This window comes from Hyaena hyaena, unplaced genomic scaffold, assembly GCF_003009895.1.
Source record: "Hyaena hyaena isolate Hyena2069 unplaced genomic scaffold, ASM300989v1 scaffold_361, whole genome shotgun sequence".
Classification (NCBI taxonomy): Eukaryota; Metazoa; Chordata; class Mammalia; order Carnivora; family Hyaenidae; genus Hyaena; species Hyaena hyaena.
This window is the reverse complement of record NW_024080991.1, coordinates 1168016-1191466: the sequence shown is the minus strand read 5'-3', so window position 1 is coordinate 1191466 and position 23451 is coordinate 1168016. Positions and strand designations below refer to the sequence as shown.

The 23451-nt window shown below is 40.1% G+C and overlaps 1 protein-coding gene across 1 annotated transcript; it reads right to left on the bottom strand.

The window, feature by feature from the left end:
* Window positions 1-3076: 3076 nt before the first annotated feature.
* On the bottom strand, window positions 3077-22455 carry BLOC1S6 (biogenesis of lysosomal organelles complex 1 subunit 6). Its single transcript, XM_039250073.1, has 5 exons — window positions 21956-22455; window positions 16654-16795; window positions 8410-8497; window positions 6279-6365; window positions 3077-5859 (listed from the first exon to the last, which is right to left on the bottom strand). The coding sequence occupies exons 1-5, from the start codon at window positions 22365-22367 to the stop codon at window positions 5740-5742; spliced, it is 849 nt and encodes a 282-aa protein (XP_039106004.1). The 5' UTR covers window positions 22368-22455; the 3' UTR covers window positions 3077-5739.
* Between the last annotated feature and the right edge of the window lie 996 nt (window positions 22456-23451).

Here is a 23451-nt window from a genome sequence, read left to right as displayed (position 1 = left end):
CAGATTAGAAATCTGAGAATGTGCTCTCTGTCCAGCCTGCTCTAAAACTGCCCACCTTCTTCCTTGAAGTTATTTTTAAGGGACTGGAACAGCCCGTAGCTGATAGAGAAAGTATAAATCTAAATGGTACATTCATGATCTCTGAGCTCATTTGATTCCCAAGGTCTTAAAACTGGCTATCACTAAGTGAATTAATAGAAGCAGGTACCATGGATTATCCAAGGATTATAGGCTCCCAAGGCATGTTTGATTGCAAGAATTTAATCTTTTTATTATAATATTCCATATCCGATATTATGCAATCCACCTTTTTATTATAGCTGTTTTTAATATCTGCATCACTCTCTCCTACAGACTCAATTCAGTCTCTTAACTGAGGTTAATTTTATGTGGCAACCTGGCTAGATCACGATATCTAGATATTCGGTGAAATGCCAGTCTAGATACAAGAGTATCCTCCATAAGTGGGTGGCCCTTAATTAGTTGAAAGCCTCGAAAGAGAAACACTGAGGTCCTCCGAGGAAGAGGGAATTCCCTCCAGACTGCCCTTGAACTCGAGCTGCAACACCAGCTCTTCCTTGGTTCTCCAGTCTGCCCTGAGGATTTTGGAATTACCAGCCCCCATAATCATATGAACCAATTCCTTAAAACAAATTTCTTTCTCCTCTCTCTCTCTCTACACACACACACACACACACACACACACACACACACACACACACACACACCCCTACTCTATTGGTTCTGTTTCTCTGGAGAACCCTGACTAATTAATATACACCAACCGTAGACCATGGTCTACTACTCCACCATGGAATAAAAAGATGACCACGAAGTATCCTTGATCTTGAAGAGACTTGTGAGCACACAACTAATACTGTAAATGCCAAATGTATTAACTACTATAGAACACAAAGAATAAAGGAAGCCTTCAGGAAGCAGTTTGAAAAACCATAAATAGACTTTTGAGTTGCAAAAAATGAATAGGTGTCTCAACAGGTAAACATTACAGAATGAAGGATCCTAGGCAGCAGAAACCCTGTGAGCAAAAATCAACACGTAAAAAGGGGCAAGATAAGCACCAGGACCCCTGTGTGGATATGTGACATCGAGATACTACAACATCCAACAGTTTGTGAGCTCTATTTTGTTTTCATGTGGACATCATAAAACCTTCTAACATAAAGCCAGAAACATCTATCCCAACCTTATAGCTTAGGAAACTGAGGTACACAGGGGTTAGGCAAGTCCAAGGCCCCAAACAATCAGAAATAGAAACCACAGCAGTCTGACTTCAGAGTCCACAATCCTAACCACTGTGCTACTGAGGCCCTCCATACCTGAGTTTTAGGATCAAAGCAGAGGCCAGGAATGTTCAAGTCTAGATACACATCAAATTTTTGTTACTTAGTATTCCCTTGCACAGCGTTCAATATCCTTTTCGACTGTCCTTTCCAAAGTCCGAATAAAAGTGAAGCCAGAATAGGTGGAGTGAGCAACACTCATACGCACTCAGACATTTCCAACCCCGACCTTATCCAGATTTGAGCCCTGCACGCCTCCTGAAGCACATTGAGAATAGAGTGTCTTTATGATCCAAACCTGAATGAACAGCTAGCTAGAACCTTCCCTCCAATTTACAATGAAGTGACAGTAGGGGGCGACCTTAATCTAAATAGGTGGATATTATTAATTTATTATTCTGTACATGCCTATCTACGTCCCTTATTTTCAGGCTACACAGGTCTGCAGAAGATGCATTACCTCCCCTTCTACTTCAGTCTTGGCCTTTCCTTTTCTCTTTTTTTTCCAATTCATGACATACAGCTACTCAAAACAATCTTATCACTCTCACACTGCCAATTTTCCCGATTTTCTCTTTCAGTGCCCTTCCTTCACATTGTGTTTTTTGAAATTTTTGCTTTAAGAGCTTTTTAAACTAGCCATTAAAGCTGTCTTGACTTGACTACTCTCTTCACTCTCTTAATGGCTTTGAAATAAACCTACTCTCACCCAAATGCTAACCTGAAGACCAGATGGCATCTGGCCACATGCATGCAAAATAAGAGCTAAAACAGTATGAACATGCAACAAAACAAATCTTAAATATCTGAGTAATCTATATAAACACAGTCTTTGAACAAATATACAATACAGGAACTATCAGGGTGACTGACAGTCTCAGTTGGTAGTGCATGCAACTCTTGATCTCTGGGTCTTGAGTGAGTTTAAAAAAAAAAAAAAAAAAAAGTAAACTATCTTCTTCCAAAAGGAAAATCTAGAAACTAAGTAACTTTTTTCTAAATGTATGCACAGTGAGGTTTGGAGGTTTAATGATTAAGAATCATTGCTTTGAAGGAAATTTTAGATGTATATAAAACAGTCTAATGAAATCTACAGATCCAATCCTGGGAAACACATAGAAATTCTATGAGAGATTTATGAGAGTTCATGTCCCCTCCAAAGGCCATCCACAGAAGTCCAAGGACTCAGATAAAAAAATTAAAATATTTATTTATTTTTGAGAGGGGGATGGGGGATAGGACAGAGAGAGAGAGAGAGAGAGAGAGAGAGAGAATCCCAACCAGGTTCCACACTGTCAGCAGAGAGCGGGGCTCAAACCCACAAACGGTGAGATCATGACCTGAGCTGAAATCAAGAGTCAGATGCTTAACCGACTGAGTCACCCAGATGCCCCCAAGTTAAAAAAATTTTAAACCTGACCTAAATTATCCTATTAATTGGAAATTTCCATTATTTATAGGCAATTCATGCAGGGATCCTTATAAAGCACTTCCTACCAAATCATTAAAAGTTGTAGTTATTATTTCTATTCTCAAATAGTAAATAACTTTATAAAGTGGGGTTTTTTCACCCAGATTCTTTTCACAACACTTTCTGTCACCTTTCTGAAAAGGATTTCATGAATGAACCACTCATTGTGTGATACAGTCTACAGAGAACATTAAGAGGAAGATGACAGGTGAGGAAAGCGAAGGAGTGAAATGTTTAAAATAATAAACATAAAGGGAAGTATACAGTGCTGTATACAAAACGGTGGATAAATGACATGGGATTATTCAGAGACTTTTTTTTTTTTATTAAATGTGTAAAAAGTAGTCCTCATTGTACAAGTTCAAAATCAGACAAATGTACAAGGGTGTATAACTGGCATATTTATAAACTGTATCCACCCCAAAACTCACTGCAGACACAATCTATATTACATTCAATGTCTGCATCTTCACCTAATACCTACTACAAAGTAAATACAAAATTAACTCTCATCATTTTAGTTCAGTACATACGTGATATAATTCAAAACAAAGGCAATTTTTTTCAACCAAAAAACCAACCCAAGTTAACAATTTATTTATTATATTGTGCAAAAATACAGCAGACTACTAGAAGGATTCCATTTAGGTTTAGTCAGTAAGATATGTTTTGTGCTACTGAAATACAGCTCAAGTTTTAGATTGTAATTACCAAAATTAACAGTACTTCTGATTTACAACTGACCTAGAAATAGTGGTTGCTAATATATGTCCTTGACATTTTAAAAAATCTTCATATCTTAAATACAATCCTAAAAGTGTATGTGCCTTGTCACTCATTCAATAAACATGATTTATTTTAATGCAGGTTGCAAAAGTTCAATTAATTAACCAGAATTCTATATCTATTTCCTACCTCCTATCTATTTCAGTCTTTAATCTGACTTTCTATCAAAAGCAGTTGAGAATTTATTTTGTAAGATTAATCCCAAGAGTTATTGGGTAGTTTTTAAGCTACTTCATTCCTTATAAATATAAATCACTAGACAGTCTAGACCAGTGGTTCCCTGCATCAGAATTATATGGGGAGCTCTTTAAAATGTGCATGGGACCCACCTCAGAACTAATGAGTAGGAATCTTCCAGAATGTCTGTTTTGCTTAAGTTCCCAGGTGATAGTGGCATACAGCCTAGTGTGGGAACCTCTGACCTAGACCACTAGACCAGTGGGTCTCAACTTTTAAGGTACGTCAGAATCACATGGGGAAACATTTAAAAAAAAAAAAAAGGCAAAACAAACAGATTTGCTTCAGCAGATTGAGAGTGGTGTTGTCCAGGAGCCAGCATTTCAGATGATCAAGGCAGCTGGCCCATAAACACTCTGAGAGACAATGCAGAGCCTTTACAGAGGAGTTCATTCAGCAATTTAGGTGACACTGTACTGCAAGTGCTAATAATCTTGCCCTCGGCAGTTTTAGCTAGTGTTTGAGGGCAAATGTAGTCTTTTAAAATAAAATATATTTATATTCTCAATATAAGGTCAAAGTCAAGTAAATTGTGACATCATAATTCATTCATTAAAGAGAACAGCTTTCCAACAAACTGTGTAAATCTTCAAACAGACCAGTTTTCCGGCTATTTTCCTGCTAATTGCAGTTTTTAGCAATTAGCTTAAATCTAATGCCCTCTCCATCATTAATTAGCCTGATAGGAGATCAGAGGTAGTGATTCCAGCTTACCAAAATTGTAATAGAGACTATAAAAGATACATATTCTAAACATACACCTTGATAGGTTCTGTACAGTTTCTATGTAATATAGATTGGAGACCAGTTGGATATTAAATACTACTAAAACAATTAATAATATACTCTTAGCTTTAGAAAATGAAACTTCCTAATATTTCCCTCATATAAGTTCCTACTGAAAATACTGAGGGGAAAAATCTAGAAAACACTAAAGGTATCATGCTGCCTCTTTCGTGAAGAAGCTTTTGCTAATTTTCCACCATTCTTGTCATTATCTATAACATGGGTAGTGGGTATAAGTATCATTCTACTTGAAGAATTTTTTTTAAAGCAAAGAAAATGTAAGGCCACGCAGCCAATCAGTGGATACACAGAGCTAGCAGTCAGAAGTTCCACTTGGCAAGTTGGACTCCTATCTTATCGATTTGGCAACTGTATCTCAGTGTGATGACTCTTACTAAGTATCCTACATATTTAAGCATATTTGCATGTGTGACAGCTCTACCGTCCCTGCCAAACTTACTTTAGGGGTAGAGATAATCTACTCTCAACGCAGACAACATGTAAGAACTAAAGAGCAACAACACTAGGAAGCAGACAGTGTATATGGTTAGTGGAATCTATCTGGAATATTGCCCACCTGTCTGATGTCTAAGATGCTATTATTTCCTATTACGAATTTCTCCATTATGTTCTTCACAAAGGCTTACACCATCTCTTCTCTATGGGCATAAGTGATTAGACAGCTGGCATTTCTTCTGAACCAAGCAATAAAGAGCAATTACCAAAAACCAGGACTGTATTGCCCTAAAGGCAAGTCATTCCATATAAGAAACGGAATCTTTTCAATCCACACTTCTCAAGAAGCTAAAGACTTCATACTAGTTTTTAATCACTTAGAGTCTAGACTATAAAACAACCAAACCATTTTCCGGTTGATAAATAACGCAAAGTGAAAATAACAAATTTAAAAATGATGCAAAACAGAAGTTGAAAAGCCACATTCAAAGATTTAAACCGAGTGACATTATGTCTTCTACTTGGGGAAAAAATCTTCTTGATAGCAGAAATGAAGATGCGGAGAGAGCCCTGCTGGGAAAAGGCCTGCACAACACGAGCCAATGGTGTAAGGCACTACCTTCACTCCAGTGCACACCTAGGCCGCCCTGCGTGCAAGCAACGTGGGGCAGGGGAGGAAGAACAGACACACTCAGCTTCTCAGGTCCTCTTTGCTGGTTTGGCGGTTAACTGCTTTTCTCGTTCAAATTCCTTCTCACGTTGCTGCTCCTTTTCCAGCTCTTCTTTTTGCCTCTTCTGCTGCAGTTTAAGTGCTCTTTTCTATGTCAAACAAATTCAAAATCAAGAGCATAATCGAGGCTTATCTGTTGTGGTCTAATTTAAAAGTAGCAGTGCTTTGACTTGAGGTAATCCATAGGCATTACTAAATTTCATACCTAACTTTTAAGTTTGTTCTGGGTAATTTACTATCCTCCTTAATATAAAAAAAAAAAATTGAAATTTCTTACTCCAAACTCTTACTGAATGAAAACTCCAAAGACAATGAAAATATGAGCTCCTCAGCCCACCTATTAGTAGAAAAGCCCAGAGTAGGGTTCCGAAGAATATGTTTTAAAGGAAAACAATTTGCCATGAATTATGTTATTGTATACGGATACATAAGAAGTCGGAAAATGAATATTTGAAAAAACAATCAAACCTCCACTTCTAGAAAGAATGTGAAACAGTTTTCAACTCACTTTTAACTTCGATGTCTTTTCATGAAGCATCAGCATCTCTTTTCTTATATTCACCAACTTAGCATGATAGTGTTTAGCTTCAGTGAACTAAACATGGAAAAGAAAATGGAAAGTCAAGTTAAAATAGGCCTAAGTTTTTTAAAAAGGGAAAAAAATGGACTGAAACAGTAAAATGGATGAATAATAAATTACTGTTCATTCTGCCTAAATTGGCCACATTTTTTAAAGCCTTGTATCTCCACATTTTAATTCCAAAGTTCAAATTTTATTTAAGCCTTTAGTAGATATTTGAAAACACTTGATTCAGTTCAAATAGAGTTACTAAACATAAAATAGACATTTACATTGTGTACAGGGAACACTGTGCTTTAAAAACATGCAATATAACCCTACAATTTTAGTAAGACTCTCTGATAATGCTAGGAGTTTCATTTGAGAAAAAGTACAACACTCTCCTGTCCTTCCACAGGAGAACCTGAGCAGGGTACACAGACAACCAAGGTGAAGTGTGCGCCCGTCAGGAAAAACCTGGCTGTGGTCAGAGAATCCCGGGAGGGCTGTGGACAAATCCGTCATGTTCCGTGGGCTTCTAAAGTGAGACCAAGCAGAACCACCTCTGTAGGGACACTCTCCTTCCCAAGCCCTGGTACGTACAGACTTTTCCATCTCAGCCAGGGATGGGAGAGAAAGAAAAAAGCACCTCGTTCTCAGGAGCCAAGGTTAACAGAGAAGACCAGGTAACAGAATGAGGGGAGTGTCGGGATAGAAATTTGCAGCCTTCGTGTATCTACAAGTAAAGCCGGAGTCTGATGAATCTAGAGCTTCCAGACCCACTTCCTCTCTCTCTGGGCCTCATAGTTTTCAGTTCCTGAATGGTGAGCGAACCACTTGGGCTGAGAGAGGAAAGCACAGGAAGACTTAAGTTTCTGCCCCTTCAGACTGAAGCAACACTATTACATCTGCTTGGTTCATTCATTTATCTTTTATTCACTCAGCAAATATTTGTTCTGGTGCAATATGAACTCAGTGGGGAAGTCACAAGTAGGTCAGCACAGCCTTGTCCACCTCCTTCACAACAAGTCAGAAAACCGATAGAGGACTTTGTATTTACCACCCCAGGTTTCTGCCTAATGCGAGACAAGATGGACTTGTTTTTGATTGTAACAAAGGGAAAAAATAATGAGACACACTTGTCCAACGGAAAGCTCATTTTCTGACATTCACATAAAAGTCTACAAAGTCATGCAAACCAAGCTACTGCTTCATGTTGAGGTGAAGAGAAAGGTAGCCACAAGTTCCTTATTTTTGTTAATTCCCTGTTTCTTAAAATAAAGAGTAGCAGTTCCTCTCATCAAAAAGGTACAAAGCTTCTGATGAAACTCAACTACTGTCATATATACTGAAAGATATAAAGGGTCTATTAAGGACCCCCAAAAGGTCCACTTCAGTGTTAATTTGTGATGGCATTAGGAATAGGCCATACAGTTAAATAAAAGGCTGATTTTAAAAAGCCATGTAACTGATTAGGAAAGATGCACTTTCCTTAAGGGGAAAAACAGTACCCCAATATTTCCTTACTTTTAGTTCCCTTTTAGAAGTCTTTAACTATGAACACATCTATTCCAGACTTTCACAAATAAGTTCTGTTTTCTATTATAGGCTCGACATTTGAAAGATGATAATTCAAGACAACAGAAGTTCTAGTAAAGTAAATCATGGTTTCCCATTAAAAGACAAATTCTATAATTTAAAAATTAGAGAAAAGGGGTGGCTGGGTGACTCAGTTGGTTAAGCATCTGGCTCCTGGTTTAGGCTCAGGTCATGATCTCATGGTTCAGGGGTTCGAGCCTTGCATTGCTCTCCATGCTGCTGGTTCAGAGCCTGCTTGGGATTCTCTCTCCTCCCTCTCTCTCTGTCCTTCCCCTGCTCTCTCTCTCTCTTTCTCTCTCTCTGGAGAGCCTGCTTCAGATTCTCTCCCCCATCCCTCTCTCAAAATAAATAAATAAAACCTTTTTAAATGTTAAAAAAAATTAGAGGAAAAGATCCTAAACATACCTAAGTACAAAGTCGCACAGGAAAACCTAGCTATTTCTAAGCTGTCATTAAGTTTGTCAACTTATATCATACTTACCAAAGCATTAATATCCAACATAGAATGACATTCTTTAAATTTTGAAATCTCTTGTTCCAGTGTGTCTAGTAATACAACTTGGTTCTGTCTGAAACAAAAGCACATAGCCAAAATAAATTGTACATACTGTTAAGTGCTGGTTCGTTCATTAAAAAGGAATCATATTTGGGGCGCCTGGGTGGCTCAGTCGGTTAAGTATCTGACTTTGGCTCAGGTCATGATCTCATAGTTTGTGAGTTCAAGCCCTGCATCAGGCTCTGTGCTGACAGCTCGGAGCCTGGAGCCTGCTTCAGATTGTGTCTCCCTCTCTCTCTCTGCCCCTCCCCTGCCCCTGCTCATACTGTCTCTCTCTTTCAAAAATAATAAACATTAAAAAAAATTTTTTTAAAGAGGAATCACATTTCATCTTGGTTAATGTCAAAAGTAAAAATTTAGCTGAAAATTTATTAACTCCCAAGGCGTATTTGGTCTAAAAAAATCTTTTTCAAAATAATATTCCAAATTCACATTCTGATAACTGTGTCTTTTATTCTTGCCTAAATGAGTAGTACTAATAAATGATGCCGTAATAACTGAAATCATCAAATCATTTAAAATCATATTATTTGTTACTTCTAACAACTCTGAATTATCCAAAAAAAAAAAAGCTTTTTTATACTATCTTGCCCAAAAAACTTGATGTTTTATGTATCTTAAAACTGCAACATTACCATAAAGGAAATGGGGAGCAACAACTTTTTTGTAAAGGGTTGTTTCTGAGAGTCTGTGAGGCAGGAGAAGCAGGAAGAGGAGGACAGAGGATCCAAAGCAGGCTCCATGCTGACAGCAGCGAGCCTGGGCTCGAACTCATGACCCGTGAGATCATGACCTAAGCTGAAGTCAGATGCTCAACCGACTGAGCCACTCAGGTGCCCTGGGGAGCCATGACCTTTTAGATTAGAGTTGGGAAAAATGCAGCGTCAAGTTATACTAAATCAAAAGAGGTTAATAAGAAGATGAAAAAATGGGACAAGGAATCACAAGATTCCCCACCAATAACCAGTAGTATAATCTTATGAATTTAGTTTCTTTTTCTGGGCCTAAATTTCTTTATTTATAAAGTGAGACGCTCACACCAGGTAACTTCTAAGGTCCCTCATTAAAATTCTGATTAAAAACCTTTTACTGAGGAACAGAAGCCTGATGTTCCTCTCCAGATCAACCAATGCTGGGCTCACAGGATACGCAACACTGAGGGGCCACAGAATTCAATATTTTTTAAAAATTTTTAATGTTTATTTATTTTGAGAGAGTGTGTGCTTGCATGCACAAGCTGGGGAGGGACAGAGAGAAAGGGAGAAAGAGAGAGAGGCCCGATGCAGAACTTGATCTCACAAACTGATCATGTCCTGAGCCAACATTACGACACTTAACTGAGCCACCTAGGCGCCTCTAAATATTTTAAGAATACTACAGGCAAACTATGACATGATTTGCTTGCAAAACTATGCTAAACAGAGAATAATGATGAAGAAAAGAAACAGCAGTGAAGACAATGAAGAGCAGCTACAACATCTCCACCATCCAGCAAAAAGTTTGGCAAACCCCACAGGGCACAAGTTTGTCCCTTCAGCTCTGACGAGAGACCACAGAAAGTGAAATACAGAACAAGTGAGAAGAGAACCCGGCAAGTCAATGATCCCACATAGGCAGGGAAGCATTAACACTGTTACAACTAGAAAACAATAAAGAAAAATCAGTAAAACCAAAAGTTGGTTCAAAAGATCAATAAAATGGATAAACCTCTGGCCAGACTAACAAATAAAGAGAAGACACAAATTACTAACATGATTTATAGAAGAGAAATGATCACTGATTCCATGGACATTAAAAGGACCATAAAAGAATACTTCCAAAACTCTGTCCACAAATCTGATAACTTGGATGGAAATGACTAATTCCTTGAAAGATACAAACTTCCCAAACTCACACAAGGAGATACAGATCATCTAAGTAGGCCTACATTTGTTAAAGGAATGCAATCAGTAAGTAATAACCTTCCAAAAATGAAAATGCCAGGACCAGATGGATTCATACTTAATTTCTACCAAATATTTAAGGAAGCAATTATACAATTCTCCATAATAGTTTCCAGCAAACTCAAGTAGAGGGAGCACTTCCTAACTCATTCTATGAGGCCAACATTATGCTAAAAACAAATCCAGATAAAGATATTACAAGAAAGGAAAACCACACACCAATATCTTTTTTTTTTTTTTAAGTAGGTTCCACATACAACACAGAGCTCAAAGCAAGGCCTGAACTCACCACCCTGAGATCAAGACCTGAGGTGAGATCAAGAGTCAGATGCTTAACCGACTAAACCACCCAGGCACCCCTAGACCAGTATCTTTTATGAACAGAGATGCAAAAAATCCTCCACATAATATTAACAAAACAAATCCAACAATATATAAAAAGAATTATACACCACAATCAAATGAGACTAATTCCAAGTATTCAAAGCTGGTTCAACATCTGAAAATCAATCAGTGTGATCAGCATTTCAACTGACTAAAGAAGAAAAATCATTTGGTCCTATTACATGATGCAGAAAAGACATCTGATAATGTCCAACACCTGTTCATGATTAAAAACTCTCAACAAAGTAGAGAGAAGAACTTCCTCAACTTGATAAAGAACATAAAAAAAAAACAAAAAAAAAACTACAGCTATCATCATCCTTGTGAGAAACTAAATGCTTTCCCTTTATGATCAGGAGTAAGGAAAGGATGTCTGCTCTCTATTCCTATTCAACATCATACTAGAAGTTCTAGCTAATGTAATGAGACAAGAAAAGGAAATAAATAAAACTGTCTTTGTTCACAGATGATTGCTATGTGGAAAATCCCAAAGAATCAACAAAATATGTGAGTACAGTAAGCTTTTGGGAGGATATCAGGTTAATGTATAAAAGTCAGCAGTGAATAATTAGAAAAACCAATACCTACCTTCATACGAAATACTCTGATATAAATCTAACAAAATATGTACAGGAGCTATATGCAAAAACAATAAAACTCCAATGAAATAAATTTTAAAAGATCCAAGTAATAGATAATAGATATTGCAAGTGCATGGACTAAGAAACTCAGTATTACCTTCCCAATTCTTCCCAACTTCATCTATGGAATCTGTGTAATCTCAATTTAAATACCACCAAGTTATTTTGGAGATATCAACAAACTGATTCTAAAATTCACACAGAAAGGCAAAGACCGAAAAGAGCCAACACATCAATGAAGAAGAACAAAGCTAGAAGAATTACACTACCCAATTTCAAGATCTACTACAAAACTACAGGAATCAAAACAGTATGATATTGGTAAAAGAACAGACATATTGATCAATGCAACAGCACAGAAAACTCTTAAATAGACCCACACAAATACGGTCCACGCCTCTTTGACAAAAGAGCAAAGGAAATGCAGTGGAGACAGGATAGTCTTTTCAACAAATGTGAGTGAACAACTGGACACTGACGTGCAAAGAAACTAACCTAAACACAGACCTTACAATTTCATAAGAATTAACTCAAAACGGACCATAGGTCTAGATATAAAATATAAAACTCTAAAACATCTGGAAGAAAACACAGGCAAAAATTAGGCAACCTTGCTTTGGTGATTAATTTTTACATGAAATATCAAAATCATGATCCATGAGAAAAAAATTAAGTGGCTCAGTCTGGTTAGGTGTTGGACTCTTGATTTAGGCTCGGGTTGTAATCTCATGGTGTACGGGGATCAAGCCCCACATCAGGCTTTGAGCTGACAGCACAAAGCTTGCTTGGGATTCACTCTCTCTTTCTTGCTTTCTCTCTCAAAATAAATAAATAAACTTTTAAAAAAAACTTTAAGAGGCACCTGGTGGTTTAGTTCACTGAGTGTCCGACTTCCAATTAGGCCTCATAGTTTCTGAGTTTGAGCCCCACATCAGGCTCACTGCTCTCAGCTTGTCAGTTCAGAGCCTGCTTCAGAGCCTGTGCCCCTCTTTCTCACCCCCACCCCAGCTTCTGCTCTCTCAAACATAAACATTAAAAAAAATTTTTTTTAATTGGTAAATCAGACTTTTAAAATTAAAACATTCTTCTCTGTAAAAGAAACTATTAAAAGGACTAAAAGACAAGGCACACACTCAGAGAAAAAATTTCTAAGACACAAAAAGGCCTTACACCAAAGTACACAAAGAACACTTAAAATTCAAAAGTAAGAAAATAAACAACCTGAGGCACCTGGGTGGATCAGTCAGTTAAGCATTCGACTTTGGCTCAGGTCATAGTCTCACAGTTTGTGAGTTCAAGCCAAGTCAGGCTCTGTGCTGATAGCCAGAGCCTGCTTCTTACCCTCTATCTCCCTGTCTCTGCCCCTCCCCAACTCATGCATGCATGCGCTGTCCCTCTCTCCCAAAAAGTAAATAAACATTAAAAAAAAAAAACAAAAAACAGTTTAAAAACAGGCAAAAGAGGGGTGCCTGGGTGGCTCAGTCAATTAAGTGTCCAACTCTTGATTTCGGCTCAGGGCATGATCTCAGTTCGTGATGTCGTGCCCAGCATCGGACTCTATGCTGACAGCACAGAGCTTGCCTGGGATTCTCTCCCCTCTTTCTCTGTCTCTCCCCACCTCAAAATAAATAAATAAACTAAAACAAAAAAACGGCAGAAGGTCTGAATAATCACTTATTGTATAACGATGAATTCTGTGATCTTTGTCACACATCCCTGGCATGCCTAAGACCCTTGTAATTTCCCAAATGATAGAAGTATCTTCATTATTCATAACCCCTCTTCAAGCACACCAGAGTTTATGCTAACGAGGTGACTTATAGTGGGCCCCTAGAGCTTCAGGATGGGGCTGGTCATGCCCAAAAGATCAATCATGTGGTGACAGGGTTGGGGCTCTGAGCCCTGTGGTATCAGTCTACTCTCCAGAGATGGGAGGTTGGAGGAAGGGGGCTGGAGAGTAAGTTTAAATACATGGCCAGTGATTCAATCAATTGTGCTTACAGAGTGAAGCCCCAATAAAACCTTTAAACACTGAGGCTCAGGAGAGTTTCCTGGTTGGTAAACATATCAATGTGCCAGGAGGGTGACATGCCCTAATTTCACTAGGAAAAGCCATAGAAGCTCTGTGGTAGACATACTCCCAAACCCTCCCCTATGGGTCTCATTTGGCGGGATCTGTATTCTTTACAATAAAACAGTAATTAGGGGGGCCTGGGTGGCTCAGTCAGTGTCCAACTCTTGATTTCAGCTCAAGTCATGATCCCAGGGTCATAGGATTAAGCCCTGTGCTGGGCTCCATGCTGAGCATGGAGCCTGCTTAAGAGTCTCTCTCTCCCTCTCTCTTGCTTTTTCTCTCTCTCTCAAATAAAAAATGATTTAAAAAAAAAAAAAGTACTCATAAGTACAGTGTTTTCATGGTCCATAAGTCTAGACACTTTAGAAAAAGGTTCCACAGAATATTTAGATGCAGGATCAGGCAGAAATGACTGGCCTTCCTTTCCCTTAAAGTTTTGTACAGTCTGTAGTAAATAGGCTGGGAATGACTGGGAAGCATCGATGCAGTATCTGGGGAATGATCCGCTGAGAAAAAGCTAATTTCTTGGAAAGTCCAAGTGTGGCTTATACAAAGGAACTCCACTAAGGCTAGTTACAATTGTACCTTGCCAGAGACTTTTTTGCCGGAGACTTTTAGGGCCTAAATCCCAGAATCTCTGTTTTCTTTCTTTCCAAGGTTCTTAAAATGACAAATACATGCAAAAGAACTTTCGTAACCTTTCTTACACATAAAGTTGGTTTTTTTCTTGGTTTTCCCTACCCATTATTAGTTACAAAGTAAACTTAACTTGTATCTACCACAACCTTCTTCACCTCTGTGGGCCTGTTTCTGTAACTTCAAGGGGCTTCGTGAAAATTAAACTGTATGACAAGAGAGTCAGGACTAGAACGCAGGTGTCCCACTCTGTGCAGTACTCTTTCCCCTAAATCTTTATCAGCAGTGGGATTTGTAGAGACTGATGAAAGAGCCAGCTGCTAGAAAACCTTTTTCCTTTCTCTGAAATTTGCTTATCTTTCCTTAACACTAAAGAGGTCTAATAACTGCTTACTCATCATATTCAATTATTAATTCTACCATTATCTGTATAATCTTTTTCAATTTCCTTAACCTTTCTGAACCTTGGTTTCCTCAACTATAAACAGGAATAATATTAATACTTCAGCAGTAGGTGTCAGGACTGAGATATGGTATATAAGGTGCAAGGAGAACATGTAGTAATAAACAGTAACTGATTTTACTATCATTGTTGTCATCGTCATCATCATCATCGTTGTCATCTAGGTGCCTTGGAAGTGGGATTATTTAAAACATTAAATTTTAGGGGCGCCTGGGTAGCTTAGTTGGTTGAGTGTCTGACTTCAGCTCAGGTCATGATCTCATGGTTCATGAGTTCAAGCCCTGTGTCAGCCTCAGCTCTGTGCTGACAGCTCAGAGCCTGTAGCCTGCTCTGAGTTCTGTGTGTATGTGTCTCTCTCTCTGCCCCTCCCCTGCTCGTGCGCTATCTCTGTCTCTCTCAAAATAAACATTAAAAAAAATTTTTTTAGGGGTGCCTGGGTGGCTCAGTCAGTTAAGCATGCGACTCTTGATTTTGGCTCAGGTCACAATCTCACAATTAGTGAGTTCGAGCCCCATATCAAGCTCCGAGGTGACACTCAGGGCCTGCTTGGGATTCTTCTCTCTCTCCCTCTCTCTCTCATCTCCCCACTCACTCTCTCTCTCGCTCTCAAAATAAATAAACTTAAAAAAAGTTTTAATAAAAGAATCAATTAAAAAACACTAAATTTTAGCCAATGTCATCAATTAAACTCTGCAATTAAACTGTGGGTCCCAGCTTCCTTCCCAGCAAAACAGCTCCAGGTATCTTTTGCTTGCAGAGTTTCTTGCCTTCTTTCAGCCACTCATACTTCATCCAAACTCCCCTACAGAATCTTTATGACTTTTTTGCCACAAGAATTGACTGGCTTTAAAATACAAGGCATACCACACACTTGGATAAAAAAGCCTCATCAGAACTAAAACCGAGAGCATTGCCAACTCCCTAACTACAGTAGTGGACCACATAGAACAGAACACAGTACCACTTTTATACTCATTTATCACCTCCAAACCCACGGATTATAACATTACTTACTGATATTTACCAAAGGGACCTAGGAGTTGATCATTCCTCTCCTTTTATCCTAATACAGGCCTTTAAGGTAACTTTTCAAAGGGTAGGTCTTAGAGCAGCAGCAGCAGCTCACAGCCCATTTCAGGCTGACCCCCACAGGAAGAAATGATAGGCCAGCTGGGGCAGGCAAGTGAGGTCCTACCCCAGCGACAGTAGAAGTGCAAGCTGCTATTTTTGAGCGGGAGCTGATAAAGTTAGTGTGTATTTTTGCATACTGATACTACTAATTCCATTCTTCCTTATCTTGTTCTTCTCTTGGTGTATCCTCCAATCCTTTATTTAGCTGGTAGACTATCTACCAGAAATGAAACGGGTCCTCCCAAAAAAAGATACTTAAAGATTTTTGGCAACTCATGTGAATGAGTGACTGAAAACAAATGTGACTCTTACGGAGGCAATTTTGCAACACTACTCAGAAACAGGTGTATATGCACCCTACAACACCCCCAAGAGGCGATATTTTCATAAAATAATGGTAAGATACCTAAACTAATCAAAGAGTCTAGATAAGATGCAAGGGTGCTTTTTTTTTTAAGAGAGAGCGAGCACAAGTGAGCACAGGACAGATAGAGAATGCCCCAAGGTGTGTGTGTGGGGGGGGGGGGGAGGAGCAGGGCTCATCCGGGGATCGTGTTCACCCAAAGCAGGGATCGTGCTCACCCAAAGCGGGGCTCAAGCTCACCTGATGTGGGACTTGAACTCATGAACCTGGGAGATCATGACCTGAGCCAAAGTCAGATGCTGAAGTGACTGAGCTACCCAGGCGCCCAGGGTACTTCTTATAAGAGACCACACACTCTAGGAGTATTCATTTCACTTTTTACGTTTAGATTACTAAGTATTCCTTCGCTCCCATTTGCCACCACTAATGACAATATTACAAAATATTATACCTTGATACAGCATACACTTAAGCAGTAAGTTGTGACTATGCCAAAGGGGAAACGAGCGCACCCAGCGTTTCTGTTCACTCACGTGAGTTCCTGAAGAGCTTGTTTCGATCGCTGCAGGTCTGGCAGGTAGTGAGAAAGCAATCCTTCTGCCAGCTGCTCCACAGCTTTGTCTTCTACAGTCAAGTCCTCTTGTAACCCTTCATCTGGAGAAGTGTCACTTACACCTGTCCCCAAGACAAAATCAAATGTAAGAGTCTTTTAAATGGACACAGGGGTAAGCGAAGTATTAGTGAGGGAGGAGGCTGGCAGTGGGGTTCGGAGCACACACACAGGACATTACAGGCATCCTTCCTTCCTCTTCTTTTCTGAAGTTTATTTATTTTTAGAGAGAGTGGGAGAGAGAATGTGCACACCAAGTGGGAGGGGGCCAGAGAGAGAGGGAGAGAGATCTCAAGGCTCCGTGTGGCCAGCTTGGAGCCCAAAATGGGGCTCAATCTCACCAATCGTGAAATCACGACCTGAGCCCAAATCAATAATCAGACACTTAACTGACTGAGCCACCCAGGCACCCCCTTCCTCTTCTTTTTAGCTTTACCGTCTGAGTGTCCTCTAATAAACAGGATAAGCGCACTCAAAAAAATGTTTTTAAGCTACTAGTATAAGGTAAAGTCTGGACATATTCTAAATGTTTATGTATTTTTCAGGACAGAGGATGTATAGTTCTCAATGGATTATTAAGAGTCTGAGGCTTAAAAAAAAAAAGTCTAAGGCCTAAAAGTAGGAAAAAGTCACTGTATGAAAGCAATAAATTCTTCTTTTCTAAAGCATGCAGAAATTATATATATATGTATATATATGTACATATAAATGCATAGCCTAAAACATTTGTTTTTCAGCTCAATGTAAGTAAAAATGTGAGTTGATATTTACTTTTCATAAAGCTTGATATATTATTTATATGTAAAAGGGAGGCTGTTCTATCATTGTTAGAAGATTTTCAAAGGACTTCTCTTCTCTTGAGACTCAGCACCCACCTTAATTTACCATAAAAAATAGTATATAATGATTGCATGTAAATCTAGACGTGTGCCAGGAACTATGCCTCGTACTCTCCCTTTGAATAATAACAGTATAAGCAGTCAGGCATTCAAAATCATCTAAAATGGGGGCGCCTGGCTGGCTCAGTCAGTGGAGCGTGCAACTCTTTATCTTGGGGTTGTGAGACAAACATGAGCCCCCTGTTGAGTGGAGAGACTACTTAAAGATCAAACCTGTACAAAAGATGTCTAATATGAATAACCGTCAATCACTACTCCTATAAGAAAAGTACAAAACAATTTCTAAACATGGCTCAATGAGTGATTTTTAAGATTTTAGAATCACTGGTTTAAAATGAGAAAAAAGGGGTGCCTGGGTGGTTCGGTTGGTTGAAACTCTGACTTCACAGGCCATGATCTCACGGTTCATGGGTTTGGGCCCTGCGTCAGGCTCTGTGCTGACAGCTCAGAGCCTAGAGCCTGCTTCAGATTCTGTGTCTTCCTCTCTCTCTCTGCCTCTCCCCCATTCATGCTCTGTCTTTCTCTCTCTCTCAAAAATAAACAGTAAAACAAAAAATTTTCTTTGATGACAAAAAAAAGTGAGATGGTAACATGACTAAAATTGTACTCTAAGAGCATTTTTAAATATTAAACTCTGAAACATCTCCATTTAATCATAATCTGGTAGTACTCAGTAACATCAAATTAGATCATTATGTAAAATACCTTTATCATGCCACATTCCTTATAGCTTACTTCCAAGTATAGTTTTCACCACAGATTTACATTTTAGCAAGATGGAAGAAAACAACATGCTGTCATATTCAAGTAAGTTTTTATAGATAGGAGCGCCTGGGTGGCTCAGTCGGTTGGGCATCTGACTTTGGCTCAGGTCATGATCTCATGATTCAGGGGTTCAAGCCCTGTACCGGGCTCTGTGCTGACAGCTCAGAGCCTGGAACCTGCTTTGGATTCTGTCTCCCTCTGTCTCTGCCCCTCTCCTGCTCACGCTCTGTCTCTCTCAGTCTCTCAAAAATAAGTAAACATTAAAAAAATTTTTTTAAGTTTTTATAGATATAAAAATACTATGGTTTTTATTTTGATTCTGAGAAATATATGGACAAACTTTGGAATTCTCCAAGTCACAAGGCAATATTCAAACAGACGAGCTAACCAGAAACTGAAGCACTCCACAAATGAAATTAAAATATAACAAGAAAAAGTAGAATATTTACAGATATTGCCAACAGTGTACCATCAGATGGTAAGTGAATAAAGAATATCTGAAAATTAATGTTATTGCTTAAGGCTTGATTACAGTAACAGCAACTCTCTTTAAGGAAATACAAAAACAAGTATTACAGATAAACAACAGAAACACCCAAATAAGGATATCCCAACTTTAAGAACAATAACTAATACGTCCCCCTTACAATATATAAACATTTTAACTCCCAATCCTCCTCCTACTCTACCCTAATATTCTGGTTAATAATTGGAAGAGTCTAATTTACTCATGTTTCTACATACATTAAGTTATTAAGTTCAAGATACTTTACTGTGGGAGATTAAAAGAAAGGGTCCTTACTCTACTCATACAAGAAACATTAGTTGCACACCTGTATTATGTACTAGTTTCCAAAGTTACAAGAATAAATTAATCAAGTCACACACACACACACACACACACACACACACACACACAAAGGGCTTGATACAGGGGAATCATAATCATAATATATGAGAAGTGGCATTAGACAAATTGTATGGGAACTCGGAGGGAAACATAAGAAAAAGAAAAAAATGAGGGGGGAAGCGCCTGGGTGGTTCAGTCATTTGAGCGTCTGACTTTCGGCTCAGGGTCACGATCTCGTGGTTTGTGAATTTGAGCCCCATCTTGGGCTATCTTCTGTCTGTGGTGGGCAGGGAGCCTGCTTTGGTCTGGATCCTCTGCACCCCCCCCACCCCTCTCCCACGCTCTCTCTCAAAACAAACCTTTAAGAAAAAGTATTACTCACTGTAAAAACTTAAAACACAAAAGGGGGAGGTATAAGCTGATAGTAAAAATACTTTCTCAGCATACACTGGCTGGCTCAGTCAGTAGAGCATGAGACTTTTGATCTCGGGGTTGCAAGTTTAAGCCCCACAGTGGGTGCAGAGATTACTTAAAAGTAAATAAAATCTTAAAAAAAAAAAAATTCTTTCTCACTCCCTTAATCCAGTCACTCTGTACTTTCTAATACAGCCTTCAAAAAAATTACCATTGTATACCCATGCATAAACCCTGTTTTAATCATATTACTCATATTGTTCTGCAACTCTTAAATATACATCTTAGATATCTTTCCATATGAACTTATATACATCTACTACCTTCTTTTTAACAGAATAGAATTCTACCATATTTTGTTTAACTAGTTCCCTGCTATGGACTGAATGTGTCCCTCCTATATTATTTTGTTGAAGCCCCAACCTCCAACATAAAGGTATTTGGAGGTGGGGCCCTTGGGAAGAAAAGCGGTTTAGATGAAGTCATGAAGGTGAGGCCCCACGATGGGGTTATCCCTGGAGAAACCAGAACTCTCTCCCTCCACCATGTGAGGTATGGACAAGGGGAGAAGGCAGCTATCTGCAAGATCAGAAGAGGGCTTTTACCAGGAAACTAATCGGCCCGCACACAGATCCTGGACTTTGCAGAACTCCAGAACTTTGAGGAATATGTCTGTTGTTTAAGCCAGCTGGCCTGTGGTACTTTGTTGTAGCAGCCCACAGAGACCAAGATAGCTAAGGATAGGTATTTAGGTTATTTTCACTTTGCTCTTTCAAATAATGTTGCCATGCACTTCCTGGCTTGTCTTTGCATATCCACCTCAATGTTTCTGTAGGATAAATTCTTAAAAGCAGAATCATGGGACAGAGCTTATGCATTTCTTAAACAGACTGCAAAACTGCCTTCCTAAGAGATGGCACCAATCTACACTGCCAGAACAATCTTTGAGGGCCACTATTTCCAAATACGTAAGAATTCTAAAGGAGTAGAAGGAATAAGATACGGGTTTAAAAAAAAAAAAAAAAAAGGTAGCATAAGGAAAGGGGGGACTACAGGATTGCTCTGGAAAGACAAGGTAGTTTGGGGGGGTCTGGAATATAGGACACATGCAACAGTGAGTTACAAGACCCTGTGGCCAGCCTATGGGGATCCCTGAGGGTCAATCTAAGGGGTCTGCCCTTTGGGGTAGTAAGTAGTAAGGAGCCATTTCAAGGTTTCTCAGCGAGAAAATGACATGACTGGAGCTTTATCTTGGGGCAGGGATATGACAACAGTGGGACACATGCAGTGGAAGAGTAAGACACTGGGGGTGGGTACCCTTACAACTGTTCTTGGAAGAGTGAAACTACAGAGAGGAGATGGCAATTGCACAGTGGAATTCCCTAGACCAAAACAGAAGTAGGAGGCAAGTGAGAAGGAAATCAAGAGTAACTGTCAAAGTTCCAAGTGAAGGTGACTTGGTACTAACGGAATCAGACATCCACTTTTATTCATGCACATGCCGTATGTGAGGTTGGTGCAAAACAACCATGTCAAAGTATACAGCAAGCAGATGGAAAGGCAAGCGGAGAAGGACCCAAGCTGCACATATACAAAGAAGTCGTATTTATAGTAGCAGTTTATGCAAGTGCAAAGTTTAAGCATGAGCAAAAAAGGGCTGAAAGCACTATTTTTAAGTAACCCCTATATTCCTAAAACAGGAGGTAGAAACAATACATGTAAAGTCCTGCAGCTTTTCTCATGTGGGGCTCCTCACATGAACCAGACGACCCCGAAACTATTTTCTTGGGCTGTTTTCTCAATCCTCCCACAGATGGTATAAAAATAGTACCATTCAGGCTGCCTAGCAAGTCAATTCATTGCATTCAATGGACGTCTTAGGAATATTAGGGTTTAAATAGCTCTTGGACCTCGGGTTGAAATAACTGCTGGAGGAACGTCAATAAGTAAAAGAGCATTTCATGAGTGAGTGGTCAAAATACTTGAATACATCAATTCCGAATGTATCAATTCCCTGAATTACAAATCGATCATCTTTCTGACAAATTCATCTTCAACCACCAACGTATAATAGCGAACAATGTGCTGGAGTCAACAACGCACAGTCGCAGAATGACCTCACCATCAGTCGCCACCCAAACGCCGCCTCCCCACCAGACTTCGTTCCCCACTAATTCTGCTGGGCACGGGGTCGCCGCGGTCCCCCACTTCCGCGCGGGGCCACAGCCTCGGGGCCAAGCTGCTGGGTCCCGCGGAACGGCCCGGGTCCCGGCCCCGCCCCGCCCCATAGCACGTACCCGGCGTCTGCTCCCCGGCCCCCAGGCCCTGGGGTGGCCCTGCCAGGACCCCGTCCGGGGACGTCGGCCTAGGAACACTCATGTCCTTCCCGCTGGGAACAGGGAAGGGGCAGTTGTGCAAACGGTCAGAGGCAGTAAGGGGGCACCCTACGCGTCCAGCGCCCAGCCGGACAGAAGCGGCGGTCACACCCGGAAATGACGGAAGCGGAAAACGACGTGACCGCCGGCCCGCCTCCACCGTCTGGACCGCGACACCCCCGCGCTCCTGGGACTCCGCGCCGACGTCATGGAAGGCGGAGTGGCGTGGCGTCAGCAGAGGCAGCTGTGCGGGACTTCCTTCGACAGCTTGTCCGGGAGAGGGTGGAGGAGAGGGCGCTCTCTGGTGGGACCCGAGTTTGTTGAACGTGACCATGCAGAGTCCGGCTTTGTTGACGGAAGCCAGGCACAGCTTTTCAGTTTCTTGTCCCTATTAAGGAAACACCTTAAGAACAAGGACTGCCTGCTTTCTTTTCGGTTTGGACTATTTAAAAAATAAAAAAAAACACACTAGTGTTTAGCTCTTTGAGGTTCAGCCTTGCTAACTGGGGATTTGCCAGGATTCCGGTCTTCAAGGCCTGGGTTGCAGTATCTACTGGACAAATTCAGCCACATTACCGGAAACTGCCCATGCAGCAATCTGTGGGAGGTTTTCTGTCGTGATTTTGATGAAAATTTTAGAAATGGGCAGATGCAGGGGCGTCTGGGTGGCTTCAGTTGGTTAAGTGTCGGACTCAGGTCGGGCTCAGGTCAGGATCTGACCTTTCTTGAGTTCAAGCCCCTGTCAGCTATGCTGACAGCTCAAGAGCCTGGAGCCTGCTTCGGATTCTGTGTCTCCGTCTCTCTACCCCTCCCCCGCTTGCGCTCCGTGTCTCTGTCTCTGTCTCTCTGTCTCTGTCTCTCTCTCTGTCTCTCAAAAATAAACATTAAAAAAGTGTTTAAAGAAATGGGCAAATGTGGCCTCAGACCAAATAAAAACATCAGTTATTCCCTCCCTTAGACACTCTCACCTTGAGTGAAATAATGGCTTCCTAATGTTGCACTCCAAAATTGCCTGTTTAGTGTTTTATAGGGCAGCCAAAGCTGTCTTCAAAACGGTGAGGATTTATGTCAAGCCTCAGAAACATGGACCTGCTCTCCATTGCCCTATATCAGTGCATTCGCACCCTTTTGGCCTCCTTTCCTCTCAAGATTAGCTAGCTCCTTACTGTCTGTGGTAAGCAGAATAAAGTACCCCCCTAAAAAAAAGGAAAAAAAATATGTCCAGGGTCTTGATCCCCAGAACCTGTGAATATGTTACATTTCACCCGCAGAATACTTAAGGTTGCTAGTCACTTGACTCTAAAATAGATTTTCCTGAATTATTAAGTGGGCCAGATGCAATCAATTAGTCAAATGCCTTCAAAACTGGAAAAGGGAGGCAGAAGAGGAGAGTAGGGAGGGAGATATGACTACAAAGA